This window comes from Papio anubis, chromosome 16, assembly GCF_008728515.1.
Source record: "Papio anubis isolate 15944 chromosome 16, Panubis1.0, whole genome shotgun sequence".
Classification (NCBI taxonomy): Eukaryota; Metazoa; Chordata; class Mammalia; order Primates; family Cercopithecidae; genus Papio; species Papio anubis.
Window position 1 is genome coordinate 76,318,341 of NC_044991.1, and position 13,671 is coordinate 76,332,011.

Here is a 13,671-nt window from a genome sequence, read left to right on the forward strand (position 1 = left end):
TCTGACTTCAAAGGCAACTCAACCGTGTTATGCTATGGTGACTATTCATGTTTGTGCCTGATGCTACTTTCAGTCAAATGAAAAGAAACACTTGATTTATTCAAGGCTTGAGGTTTGCATGTGAAGGAAAATGAGGCATAATGAGATAAACAGCTCATCCTTAATTAAATTATCTTTGCTACAAGGTTATGATCAGAAACAGCGTTAATTCCTTATCTCTCATACTATATCATCTTATGCTACAACTGCAAAAGACAACTCCGTATCTCCGTGTCCTTAGATGGTTGGGAAAAAAGATAACTACAGATATGCTGTTAATACAGATAACAAACAAGTTTCAAAGACTGAATTCTTTTTCCTTTTTTCCACATGTTCTAAAAAGACTGAATTCTTGAATAATGATTAGCAATTTTAAAATTATAGTCAGACTTTCATTCTCTAACATAAGGGGAATGACAAGGATAACTGAAACCGGAGACAATACAAAATACTCACTTTGAGACTACATGGTGAAACCCCGTCTCTACTACAATGCAAAATTAGCCAGGCAATTGCATCTTCAAACCTTTTGCCTGGATTGCTAACAAGTGAAAAAACTGATTTCCCATCACCTCTTCTCCCTACCCTAAGGTCCTTGTGCAAACAAGCAGGAGAGGAGCCAGAAGTAAGCAGCAGACAAGAGGTGGCCCAGAGCTGGAAAACTTACGGGCAATCAATCACAGGTGCTTGAGAACTGTCTCTGTTCAGAATCCCAAACAACCACACACTATTTGGAGTTTTAAAAGCAAAATATGGCCAGGCGGGGTGGCTAACACCTGTAATCCCAGCATTTGGGGAGGCCAAGGCAGGCGGATTGTTTTGAGTCCAGCAACTCAAAACAAGCCTGGGCAACACAGTGAGACTTCACCGCCACAAAGAATTAAAAAAAACTAGCTGGGCATGGTGGCATGCCCCAGCTACTCAGGAGGCCAAGGTGGGAGGATTGGTTAAGCCTGGGAGGTCGAGGATGCAGTGAGACATGATCACACCACATTGTACTCCAGCCTAGGCGGCAAAGAAAGACTCTAAAAAAAAATAAAATAAAACCCAAATATTCCAAAAAGAAGCACAGATTTTCTTTGACCCATTGGCAAGGATGAAAAAAGAAGAAACTTCAAAAATCTATAATCTTGTCTAAGTATAGTTTTTGTTTAAGACAACCTCATCAGTTTGAAAATACATATTTTGAATCACAGCACCACTTTCAGGAGTATAAAAAAAACAGAAAACATTCCAGGTGGGTTATAAATGCACTAGCAGTATGGATGATATTTACCTTACAGTGGTGAGCTGGACCTTGCTCACACAAAAGCTTATACTCAAACTGGATCTTGCTGAAACAAACTCACTCATTCACAAGACACAGCTGGGATTTTTTTCTATGGGGTTTGCCACACGAGAAGGAAGTGAAAAATAACGTAAGAGCACTGAAGTCAACTAGCAGTATGTAAGACTACTATTCTCCTAGGGATATGAAAATAGAGGAAAAACAAACGGAAGGCCTACAAATGTAGGCAGCCATGATACAAAACTGCAAATCATTCCAGGAGTACGTTCCCAGAGAAGACACAACTAGGGTCTTTTCTGAACCAGGTGAAGCCAGGTAATCTAGGAGAGGGTGTGTCTTCAAAAGAGTGAAGTCAGGGGAATAACTAACCCATAATGGGCAAGCAAGATTTGAAATCAGATGAAGCACTGCTATTAAAACCAACTGGAATACAAGGTCTTCTGAGCACAGACTGGTTTCTGAAACAGTTGCCAGCTGTTTATGACAGTTGCCAGCTGCCCATTATTTCGCTAAACTCAACATACCACTACCATCTCTCAAACAACGGTTGTCATCTTTCATACAGTGAAACTCTCATTCCCGGGCATCCTCTAGTCTTTTCTCCAAAGGCTGCCATCCTCAGACCTTATCTATTTCTAACAATTATATAAGTAAAATAAAATGATGTTGGTGGGCAGGAGTTTTACAAAGTCAATAGGATTTGGACACCAGAACTCATTAGAAGAAAAAGCAATAAATCCCAGAGGACTGAAACAGTCTGTGCCTTTTCCTTTTCAGAGAGTCTCACATGACAAATATGGGGAAAACAACATCTCTACAGGACTATGAAAAATCAAGAATGTTATCTGGTGAACCAGTCCAAGGAACCGTGGGGGTGGCGTGGAAGATACCATGCAGCCGAGTGGGAGAAGCAAACGCTCTAAGAACAGATTCATAAAGTAAAGGAAATGAGAAGACAAAGGAGGAAATTGAAAGGAAATAGGCATAAGGAAGGGGAAGAAAAGACTCTGTTATAAGGTGACGCTGGTATAGAAATACCCACACTAGGCTGGGTGTGGTAGCTAATGCCTGTAATCCCAGCACTTTGGGAGGCCGAGGCAGGTGGATCACGAGGTCAAGAGATCGAGACCATCCTGGCCAACATGGTGAAACCCCGTCTCTACTAAAAATACAAAAATTAGCCAGGCACGGTGGCATGTGCTTATAGCCCCAGCTACTAGGGAGGCTGAGGCAGGAATCACTCGAACCCAGGAGAAGGAAGTTGCACTGAGCCAAGATGGTTCCACTGCACTCCAGGATGGTGACAGAGCGAGACTCCATCTCAAAAAAAAAAAACACCCAACACTGACACTCTATTTATTTCACTGGTCTTGCCATGTTGCAGGGAGGGTGTTGGGAGGCAGAATATTGTTTTTATTTATTATCCCCCCTCCCCTTTTTTTTTTTTTTTGGTCAGACCCTGTCTCCTATTCATAAGAATATTGGTTTTAAGTTTTCTTTCTTTAGCCTCAGTTTCTTGTCTATAATATGTTTAGGTATTTTTCAAAGGTTTTAAATCTTTTTTTTTTTTTTTGAGATGGAATCTCACTGTTGCCCAGGCTGCAGTGCAGTCACGTGATCTCCGCTCGCTGCAGCCTCTGACTCCCAAGTTCAAGTGATTCTCCTGCCTCACCCTCCCAATTAGCTAGGAATACAGGCGCACACCACTACACCTGGCTAATTTTTGTATTTTTTTTTGGAGAATCACTTGAGAGACGGAGTCTCGCGCTGTGTCACCCAGGCTGGAGTGCAGTGGCGCGATCTCGGCTCACTGCAAGCTCCGCCTCCCAGGTTCAGGCCATTCTCCTGCCTCAGCCTCCGAGTAGCTGGGACTACAGGCGCCCGCCACCACGCCCGGCTAGTTTTTTGTATTTTTAGTAGAGACGGGGTTTCACCATGTTAGCCAGGATGGTCTCGATCTCCTGACCTCGTGATCCGCCCGCCTCGGCCTCCCAAAGTGCTGGGATTACAGGCTTGAGCCACCGCGCCCGGCAATTTTTGTATTTTTAGTAGAGACATGGTTTCACCACGTTGGCCAGGCTGGTCTCAAACTCCAGACCTCAGGCGATCCACCTGCCTCAGCCTCCTAAAGTGCTGGGATTATGGGCATGAGCCCCTGTGTGCAGTAAAGTACCTTTAGTTCATTTTCCTAATAATCAGATTTGAATGCTTCTAAACTTTGTTTTGAGTCAGTCGTAGTCTGCTGCCCAGCTGGAGTAAGACAGCACTATCACAGTTCACTGCAGCCTTGAACTTCTGGGCTCAAGCAATCCTCCTGCCTCGGCCTCCCAAGTAGCTGGGACTACAGGTGCACACCACCAAGCCCAGCTAATTTTTAAATTGGCCTCCCAGTCTGGCACAATGACTCACACCTGTAATTCTAGCAATCTAGGAGGCCAAGGCAAGCTGATCACTTGAGGTCAGGAGTTGGAGACGAGCCTGGGCAACACAGCGAAACCTCGTCTCTACTAAAAATACGAAACAGCCAAGTGTAGTGGCAGGCACCTGTAATCCCAGCTACTCAGGACGGCTGGGGCAGGAGAATTGCTTGAACCCAGGAGTCAGAGGTTGTAGTGAGCCGAGATCAAACCATTGCGCTCCAGCCTAAGCAACAAAGCGAGACTCTATCTCATAAATAAATAAGCATACCAAAACACTGAAATTACAGGTGTAAACCACCGTGGCCAGCCAAGAAGGAGAATTTTTTATTTTTTTATTTTTTTTTTTGAGACAGGGTCTCGCTCTGTCTCCCAGGCTGGATGGAGTAGAGTCGTATAATTACAGCTCATGGCAGCCTCGACCTCCTGGGCTCAAGTGACCCTCCTGCCTCAGCCCCTGGAGTAGCTGGGACCACAGGCATGCAGGAGCACGCTCAGACAATTTTTGTATTTTTTTGTATAGATGGGGTTTCACCATGTTGCCCAGGCTGGTCTCCAATTCCTGGGCTCAAGCAATCTCCCACCTCGGCCTCCCAAAGTGCTGGGATTACAGGTGTGAACCACCATGCCTGGCCATGACGCAGAAAATTTTAACAAGAAAATAAATTTGGGCCGGGCGCGGTGGCTCAAGCCTGTAATCCCAGCACTTTGGGAGGCCGAGACGGGCGGATCACGAGTTCAGGAGATCGAGACCATCCTGGCTAACACGGTGAAACCCCGTCTCTACTAAAATACAAAAAAAAAATTAGCCGGGCGAGGTGGCGGGCGCCTGTACTCCCAGCTACTCGGGAGGCTGAGGCAGGAGAATGGCGTGAACCCGGGAGGCAGGGCTTGCAGTGAGCTGAGATCCGGCCACTGCACTCCAGCCTGGGCAACAGAGCCAGACTCCGTCTCAAAAAAAAAAAAAAAAAAAAAAAAAAAGAAAATAAATTTGGACATTGTAGCTCACACCTATAATCCAGCAATTCAGGAGGCTGAGGCAGGAGGATCCACTTGAGCCCAGGAGGTTGAAGCTGCAGTGAACCATAATCACACTACTGTACTCCAGCCTAGGCAATAGAGTAGAGACCCTGTGAAACAAACGAAAGGAAAGAAAGGAAAGGAAAGAAGAGAAAAAAACTCTGCTTCTTTATTCCATTTCTAATTGGTCCTCATTATGATTTCTGAACTACTTCTGGAACCTTCCAAACTTAACCTTACTTGTTCAAAACAGAAATAAAAATAAATAAATGTCAATGTACTTTTTGCTTTCTATAAATCTGGCTGCCCCCTTGCTTGGGATAAAATCTTACAGACACTCAAAAAAGAAGGCTTATGCAGATACAAGAGCTCTTCGTCATTGTTAGAATTTATTTTGGTTTGATGCTGTGGAAGTTTCAAGCCTGTAATCCCAGCACTTCAGAGCTGCACAAAGGATCTGTGCCTAGACTGAGACCATCCCACACGGTGAAACCCCGCTCTACTAAAAAATACAAAACTAGCTGGCTTAGGTGGCGGGTGCCTGTAGTCCCAGCTACTCGGGAGGCTGAGGCAGGGAGAATGGCGTGAACCCAGTGCCAGGTGCGTGAGCCAAGATGTGCCACTGCACTCCAGCCTGGGCGACAGAGCGAGACTGGCCTCAAAAAAAAAAAAATTTATTTATTTATTTATGAAGCAGAGTCTCTAAAGTTCTGTCAGCCCCAGGATGGGAGGCGGTGGCATGATCCTCGCTCACTGCACCTCTGCCTCCTGGGTCTGGGCTGGATTCTTCTGCATCACCCTCCTGAATAGCTGGGACTACAGGCACGTACCACCACGGCCGTCTATTTTTTGTATTTTTAGTAGAGACAGAGTTTCACCATATTGGCCAGGCTGGTCTCGAACTCCTGACCTTGTGACCCACCCGCCTTGGCCTCTTGAAGTGCTGGGATTACAGGTGTGAGCCACTGCGCCGGGCCTAGTTTTTACTTTTTTCTTTTTTTGAGATGGAGTCTCCCTCTATTGCCCAGGCTGGAGTGCAGCGGCACAATCTCAGCTCACTGCAACCTCCACCTCCCAGGTTCAAGCAGTTCTCCTGCCTCAGCCTCCTGAGTAGCTGGGATTACGGGTGTGTATCACCAAGCCCAGCTAGTTTTTGTATTTTTTGTAGAGGCAGGGTTTCACCATGTTGGCCAGGCTGGTCTCGAACTCCTGACCTCTGGTGATCCAACTGCCTCAGCCTCCCAAAGTGCTGGGATTACAGGCGTGAGCCATGGCACCTGGCTTGTTCTGGGAAATAATTTTAAATGCAGAATTATCCCATACAACGATGAATATCCAAGGTGGTATTTACTGCTCAATTCTTTCTGCCAGCCACCACTCTTTAACAGAGGAGGCTTTATAGTCTGTGTAGTTTTCAGCTTTCAATTCTCTTTCTCACAACCTACAATGGTCTGTCAACTGAGGCCTCTGTCAATCCCCTACACAACCAGTGTTGTATAACTGGGATAAAGAAGTGTGGGTGGTGATATTTTCTTTTACTTTTTGAAGGTAAATGTGAGAGCTCCCTAAATCTGCAACCTACTTATCAGATCAGAAAACAGGGTAAGAAAACATTTGAAATAGAAGACACTTGGATTCATATGCTTACCTGCAGCTGCACTGGTGGATGTAATAGATGCAGAGGGTAAAGCAGAGTTTTGAATGGGTCTACCTGCATTTTCAGAGGGCAGAGAGCTAGTAGTAGAAGGAATACTCATCAAAGGCTGTGAGAGAAGAGACTGGTTCTTGTTCAGTATTTGGCTCCCTGAGAGAGCAGCAGATGGGTTCTGAACTTGCACTTGAACTTGAGACATGGTCACTTTCAACAAAAGTGAACAAATGCAGGTAAACAGCTTTCAGTGCAGGTTAATTCAGTGCTATGAAGTCTAAAGTTCTACCTAAAAGTTGTAAGGGAAAGAAAATAAAAAGGTAAATTATAGAGGAGATATGTAATTGCCAATATTCAGTCAAAATGGTGTCACCTACTCAGTTATGAAAATAGCTCCATTTAGCATGGAGCTATGTTCATTTATTCGAAATATGTTTCTCCTTGGTATACAGTAAGTTTCTTGGCCTTGTGACTTTCCCACAGTGTTTTTTAAATGATTTACAATACCCATGTGCTCTGCATATTCATTATACAAAGAGAATCAGTAGGGTACAATATTTACTGGTGAATATTAAGAATTGCAAACTACAGCTTACATTCAAAAATGCAAATTAAAAAGTATGGAGAGGTTTCTATAGTAATTGGGGCATAGTAAAGGTTTCTTTCTGGTCTCAAAATTACAAGAAATTGAAAGCAAACTAGGTTTATAATACCAGGAACAGGTGAATGTGAACACTGCTTCCTCTTAAGGACCAAGGCTCAGATTGGCAACCTTAGGGTTTTAAGTTGACAGAAGGAAGGTAGGATACTTCTGTTGTTTCTTTTTCCCTATGGTGATGACAGATGTATTGTTTTCCTAAAAGGCTTATTTGAGGTCTCATTTAATTACAAACCCCCAACAAGAAAACTATCCCACCCCTACCCAGGCTCACAGATCCTGAGAAGTGATGTGAGTAATGAAGAACATACTAGAGAATTTATACTATTAAAAGCAAAAGCGGAGATGAAGAAGACAGGAATGGATTTTAGACTGGCAATTTTACTGGTGTGGTGGTGGGGTGGGGAGCACTGGAGCTTGTTTACCTCATCTTGTAAATTAAGAGAATAATGAAGGCATTACTTCTAAATACATTAAATTTCTTCACGAGTCAAAAATAAGGACAGTTGTGCTCATTTTCGTGGCCATCCTTTAAAAGCCGAAAATGTTTTTAATGAGTCAAAGTACTTAAAAATAACCAGTGGCAACAAAGACAGAATGACAGGTCTCTCAGGAAATAGCCAACCAATGTAGACACCAACAAACCAACTAACTAGAAGTTCTATTATAAAGAAACAGTTTGTTAATTTTTTTTTGAGTATCAAAATGATTTTTAAAGCTGGTCCTCAAGAAACAGACGAATGACCAGAGCAATTAAGCTACTTGAGGAGTCCTGGCACATTCCCTCTTACTGAGAACAAAAAGGACTGCAAAACTCAAAAGAAACTCAGTCGAAATGTGACTCTGGATAGCAGAGGCATAAGTATTACCTTATTCAACAAAATTCCCCAAGAGTGCAGTTGTTCCTTTTTACTTTTGGAATCAGAACAAAATAACAGAGGAGTTCCATTGAAGATCTACATAATGGTCTTAGAAGACAAGTCACCAGTGTCAAGAAACAAGTCCAGAACCATTCAGAAGTCAGCTATGACCTTATTTCATTGGGTATTTTTCCCCCATCAGCTGCTAAAATAGAAACTTTTTTCCTCCTCTCTTCCCCCCTCTTCATTTACTCACTCACTCCTTCTCCTTTTCCTTTTTGTAAACTGTCTTAAGAAGAGCACTTTTCATAACAAAAAAGTCACTCGTAGTATATGTACGACTTCACAACACCAACCACAGGTCTCAAGGTCAAATAATAAGCTAAGAGTAAAGTATCTGCTCCAGAATGTACTCCCATCCCAGAAAGAGCAACCCAACTGTGTCCTGAGTGGCCCTTAGAGTTTGAGACTCTGAATGAATGCCTAAATTTAGAAAGGGTGTGGACCAAAGGATTTTTGGTTAATGCTCTCTAAAGCAGGCTGACTGCCAGGATTTCAAGTCAGTCATAAATGTTTAATTTTTTTTTGAGACAGAGCTCTGTCGCCCAGGCTGGAGTGCAGTGGTGCAAACTTGGCTCACTGCAACCTCCGCCTCCTGGGTTCAAGCAATTCTCCTGCCTCAGTCTCCCAAGTAGCTAGGATTACAGGCGTGAGCCACCATGCCTGGCTAGTTTTTGTATTTTTAGCAGAGACAGGGTTTCACCAGGTTGGCCAGGCTGGTCTCAAACTCCTGACCTCAGGTGATCTGCCCACCTTGGCCTCCCAAAGTCCTGGGATTACAAGCGTGAGGCACTGCACTCAGCTCAAGTCAGTCATAAATATGTAAGTTTTCTAGAAGCTGAGAAAGGAACAGGCTTTTTAAATTAAGACTGCCTCAAAAATGTTATCCTTAAATTCACCTAAAGGAGTTACGTCTAACAGTTGGTTGAAACATGTAGTTCAAAACAAAACAAAAAAAAAAAAGTTAAACTCTCCAAATAAGACTAGGTAAATTCAAATTTCCAACATGATAAATATGAAAATTCAACAAACAATACTCATAAATTATTAGTCACCTGCTAATTTAACATTTTTATGTGTCTTATTTAAGCCTGAACAGAGCATCTAAGGCAGTGATTCTCAAGACCGGGCAATTTTGTTCCCCCAGGAGACATCTGTCAACGTCTGCAGACATTTTTTGGTTGTCACAACCAGTGTGCAGAATGGGGGATCTACTGACATCTAGTGGATAGAGGGGGGCCAGGGATACTGTTTCAAGCACACATATACTAACCCACAAAATACAATCTTACTAATGGAACAAGTAGCTTATAGTCCTATTTTTTGTGTGTTTTGTTTGTTTGTTTGTTTGTTTTTTGAGACGGAGTCTCGCTCTGTCACCCAGGCTGGAGTGCAGTGGCCGGATCTCAGCTCACTGCAAGCTCCGCCTCCCGGGTTCACGCCATTCTCCTGCCTCAGCCTCCCGAGTAGCTGGGACTACAGGCGCCTGCCACCTCGCCCGGCTAGTTTTTTGTATTTTTTAGTAGAGACGGGGTTTCACTGTGTCAGCCAGGATGGTCTCGATCTCCTGACCTCGTGATCCGCCCGTCTCAGCCTCCCAAAGTGCTGGGATTACAGGCTTGAGCCACCGCGCCCAGCCATAGTCTTTTTTTTGTTTGTTTTTTTGAGACGGAGTCTCACTCTGTCACCCAGGCTTGAGCGCAGTGGCTGATCTCGGCTTACTGTAAGCTCCGCCTCCTGGGTTCACGCCATTCTCCTGCCTCAGCATCCTGAGTAGCGGGGACTACAGGCGCCCACCACCATGCCCAGCTGAATTTTTGTATTTTTAGCAGAGACGGGGGTTTCACCATGTTAGCCAGGATGGTCTCAATCTCCTGACCTCGTGATCCGCCCACCTCGGCCTCCCAAAGTGCTGGGAGTCACCACGCCAGGTCACAAGTAACTTATATTCTTAGACAGGAAAAGAAAATCCCCTTCCCATCTCAAAAGGCCCTAAAAAATAGATGCTAATTTTTTTTTTTTTTTTGAGACAGAGTCTTGCTCTGTTGCCCAGGGTGGAGTGCAGTGGCACAATCTTGGCTCACTGCAAACTCCATCTTCTAGGTTCAAGCGATTTTCCTGCCTCAGCCTCCCGAGTAGTTAAGATTTTTTTTTTTTTTTTTGAGACGGAGTCTCGCTCTGTCGCCCAGGCTGGAGTGCAGTGGCCAGATCTCAGCTCACTGCAAGCTCTGCCTCCCGGGTTTTCGACATTCTCCTGCCTCAGCCTCCCGAGTAGCTGGGATTACAGGCGCCCGCCACCTCGTCCGGCTAGTTTTTTGTATTTTTTAGTAGAGACGGGGTTTCACCGTGTTAGCCAGGATGGTCTCGATCTCCTGACCTCGTGATCCGCCCGTCTTGGCCTCCCAAAGTGCTGGGATTACAGGCTTGAGCCACCGCGCCCGGCCCCGAGTAGTTAAGATTACAGATGTGTACCACCACACCCGGCTACTTTTGTATTTTCAGTAGAGACAGCGTTTCGCCATGTTGGCCGGGCTGATCTTCAACTCCTGACCTCAAGTGATCCTCCTGCCTCGGCCTCCCAAAGTGCTGGGATTACAGGCATGAGCCACCGTGCCCAGCCTGATGCTAGTATTTTAGCACCCAAGCAGATGCTCCTCTCCCAAAGAGAAGCCGGGACAGACATCACAGTTATGAATGGGGGAAAATATATCATTTGCCCACATAACTCAAAGAACAAATTAAGTTTTTCATTACTGATACTGATATAGTTAATAGCAGCCTTCAAGGAACTGTGGAACTTTAGAAATGCAACTTCTATATAAATTCTGAACCTGTTGCTCAACAGTACTGTCCTGAAGACTAAGTCCTTAAATGCAAACAAGTCTTCCTTTAAACCTGTCTTTAAGGATTGTTTTCCATCAGGTAAATTAAGGACTCGAGAGATCAAAATGCTTTGTTAGAGTCTTCTTAGAGACAAACACTATTTTATACACAGTAAAATTTAGGTTGAAAAGTTTGAAACGCAGATTCTTCAGATCTTGCTGGTGCTGGAAAACACCTCTTACTGTGAATTGTGTCGTGCTGCCATTTCCCTGCCTCTCTGCCTCCCACACAGATGAGGACCTTTCATCTCCTGGTTTTTTCCCTATTTGAAGGGCTTTAGACACCAGATCAAGAAAACATACTCATCTTAGTCTCAAGCCCTAATTTTACATAGCATAGATAAGCACCATAATAAAACGTGCAAAATGATGGAGTTACAGGTATTTCTTTTAAAAGATTCCTTAATTCCATGTCCTCCTGCGTCTTAAGATTGGCTTGGTAACACAAAAATCTTCTCATAAAAATAGAATCTTGCCTTGGCTGGCAGTTACCATTTTACAAGTGTCAAATAGCTTTTATGGGTTGTGGTGAAGAAGAATCTCGGCACATGAGCTCTACGAAAGTTTTTTTTAATTACACATGATGTACTAAAAAATGGTCACAAAATGTGTATTTGGCACTCAGCAGTGAACCTACCAAGACTAGACTGTACTGAGCACAATCTGAGTGATTTAATATACAAGAAGGCAGACCCTTCTAGAAATGGTTTACAGAACTATCTGCAATCGTGCTTAGTCTTTTTTTAATTATCTTGTGCTATGGCTAATATATGCTTAGTCTTATCCATTTTCAACTTACAGATTGTTAAATCTTTGCACTATGAAATATTTAAGCAATTATGGGAAAACTTTTTTTTTTTTTTAACGGAGTCTCGCTCTGTCACCCAGGCTCGAGTGCAGTGGCGCATTCTTGGCTCACTGCAAGCTCCGCCTCCCGGGATCATGCCATTCTCCTGCCTCAGCCTCCTGAGTAGCTGGGACTACAGGCGCCCGCCACAGCGCCCAGCTAATATTTTGTATTTTTAGTAGAGACGGGGTTTCACCGTGGTCTCGATCTCCTGACCTTATGATCCGCCCGCCTTGGCCTCCCAAAGTGCTGGGATTACAGGCATGAGCCACCATGCCCGGCCTGGAAAAACATTATTTTTTTTGGAGACAGTCTCACTCTGTCGCCCAGGCTGGAGTGCAGTGGCACGATCTTGGCTCACCGTAACCTCTGCCTCCTAGGTTCAAGTGATTCTCCTGTGTCAGCCTCCCGAGTAGTGGTAACTACAGGTATGCACCACCACACCTGGCTAATTTTTTTGTGTTTTTAGTAGAAACAGGGTTTCACCATGTTGGTCAGGCTGGTCTTTAACTCCTGGCCTCAACTGATTCACCTGCCTTGGCCTCAACAAAGTGCTGGGATTATAGGCGTGAGCCACCGTGCCCAGTCAAAAAAACATTTTTAATAATCAATTTTTAAACTGGATTAACACAACTTATAATGTAGTAGCTGTACTTTTGTTTCATCAACATATCATTCTCCTTCATAGTAAGTGATATTTCCAAACAAGATGTGTCTGAAAACAAAACAGAAGGAAAGAAGTAATCCCAATTTTGGAGAAGCCTCCTTTTCAGATCGTCACAAACATTTCACTAAATATCTCCCCTTGGAAGTCTTTCGGTAAATCTGATGTAACACGGATATACAGATACAAAGGAGCACTCCTGTGCCTCGCTGTTATAAAGCAAAAGCAATTCTAAAATATACTCACTTAATAGTCTACAAAAACTTATTAAGCATCTATTACATGTAAACCCACAAATGGCAGACTGCACATTCTTAAATGCTGGAAAGGATCTGTGTGTTAAACTCTTCCTCAAAGACACAAGACGACACCTTTAAGCAATCACGTGTAAATCTATTATTCTGTTCTCTTTAGTTTTTTGAGAGGCTCCACTCCTACAGAAACTTGGTCAATCGAAAAACATTAAGTAATAAACCACTTTTTCTACAATATAAAGTCCTTTTCAATAGCCTTTAAATACATCTAAAATACCCACATCATTCCTTATACCGGTTATTTCTAAGTTTCTTTTCTGACACATCTTTCTTGTTGCAATATGGTTGAATGTTTTCTGAAAGTAAACTCACTCTCCATTACTTCTGCCTCCCAGCCCCCCAAAACACTAATTCATTGACTCCAAACATTATCCAAATACCTGTAGGCAGGGCAGACGCTAGTACACGAAGCATGTCAATCACTATCGTCCTATACGATCGTTTCCAAAATGACTGCTTTAAGGTCAATGTCAAGCAAATAATGTTCAATAGCAGGCCTATATATACTAAATAACCAATAATAAAAGGTTTTTTTAAAAGAAATATGACCAAACTACTTAAAAAAAAAAAAAAGAAACAAATCACTATGTACCTGATGCTCAAGCACAAAGAGGAGATTAGCCCTGAGGAGGCACACTCACTTGCAAGACAATAAAATTAACCAAAAATAATGTCTGGAAACAACCCAGGTTGTTCAAGATCTTTGCACTTGCAATACAAGTGAGACTGAATGTAGTCCCTGTCTCACACTTGGCCCAATGCCATGGGCAATGGAGGACTTTCTTTCCACACAAATGTAACAGTTGGGAGGTCAGATGGTCTGCTTAAAGAAATACTTCCTAAAAGAGATTTTCATTATTAATTTTCATCCTAGAAAACCCATCACACCATGCTAAAGTGAAAAACAATTTACCTCTACAGCCTAAAAAACTATAAACCTTATTTTGTTTTCTAGTTTTAAAACTTTATCAAGC

General features: G+C 43.3%; 1 protein-coding gene across 9 annotated transcripts in view; it reads right to left on the minus strand.

Moving 5' to 3' along the window:
* The window catches only part of STAU1 (staufen double-stranded RNA binding protein 1), an 81,016-nt gene that overhangs the window by 47,542 nt on the left and 19,803 nt on the right, over positions 1-13,671 (minus strand). For 5 of the 9 annotated variants that reach the window (XM_017944712.2, XM_017944715.2, XM_017944713.2 and 2 more), the window contains one exon: positions 6,413-6,701. The exons of the other annotated variants lie outside the window; for them this stretch is intronic. In XM_017944712.2, coding sequence (XP_017800201.2) covers positions 6,413-6,617 — 205 coding nt within the window. In that variant the 5' untranslated portion in view covers positions 6,618-6,701. The remainder of the gene's footprint in view (positions 1-6,412; positions 6,702-13,671) is intronic. 9 annotated transcript variants of the gene reach the window in all.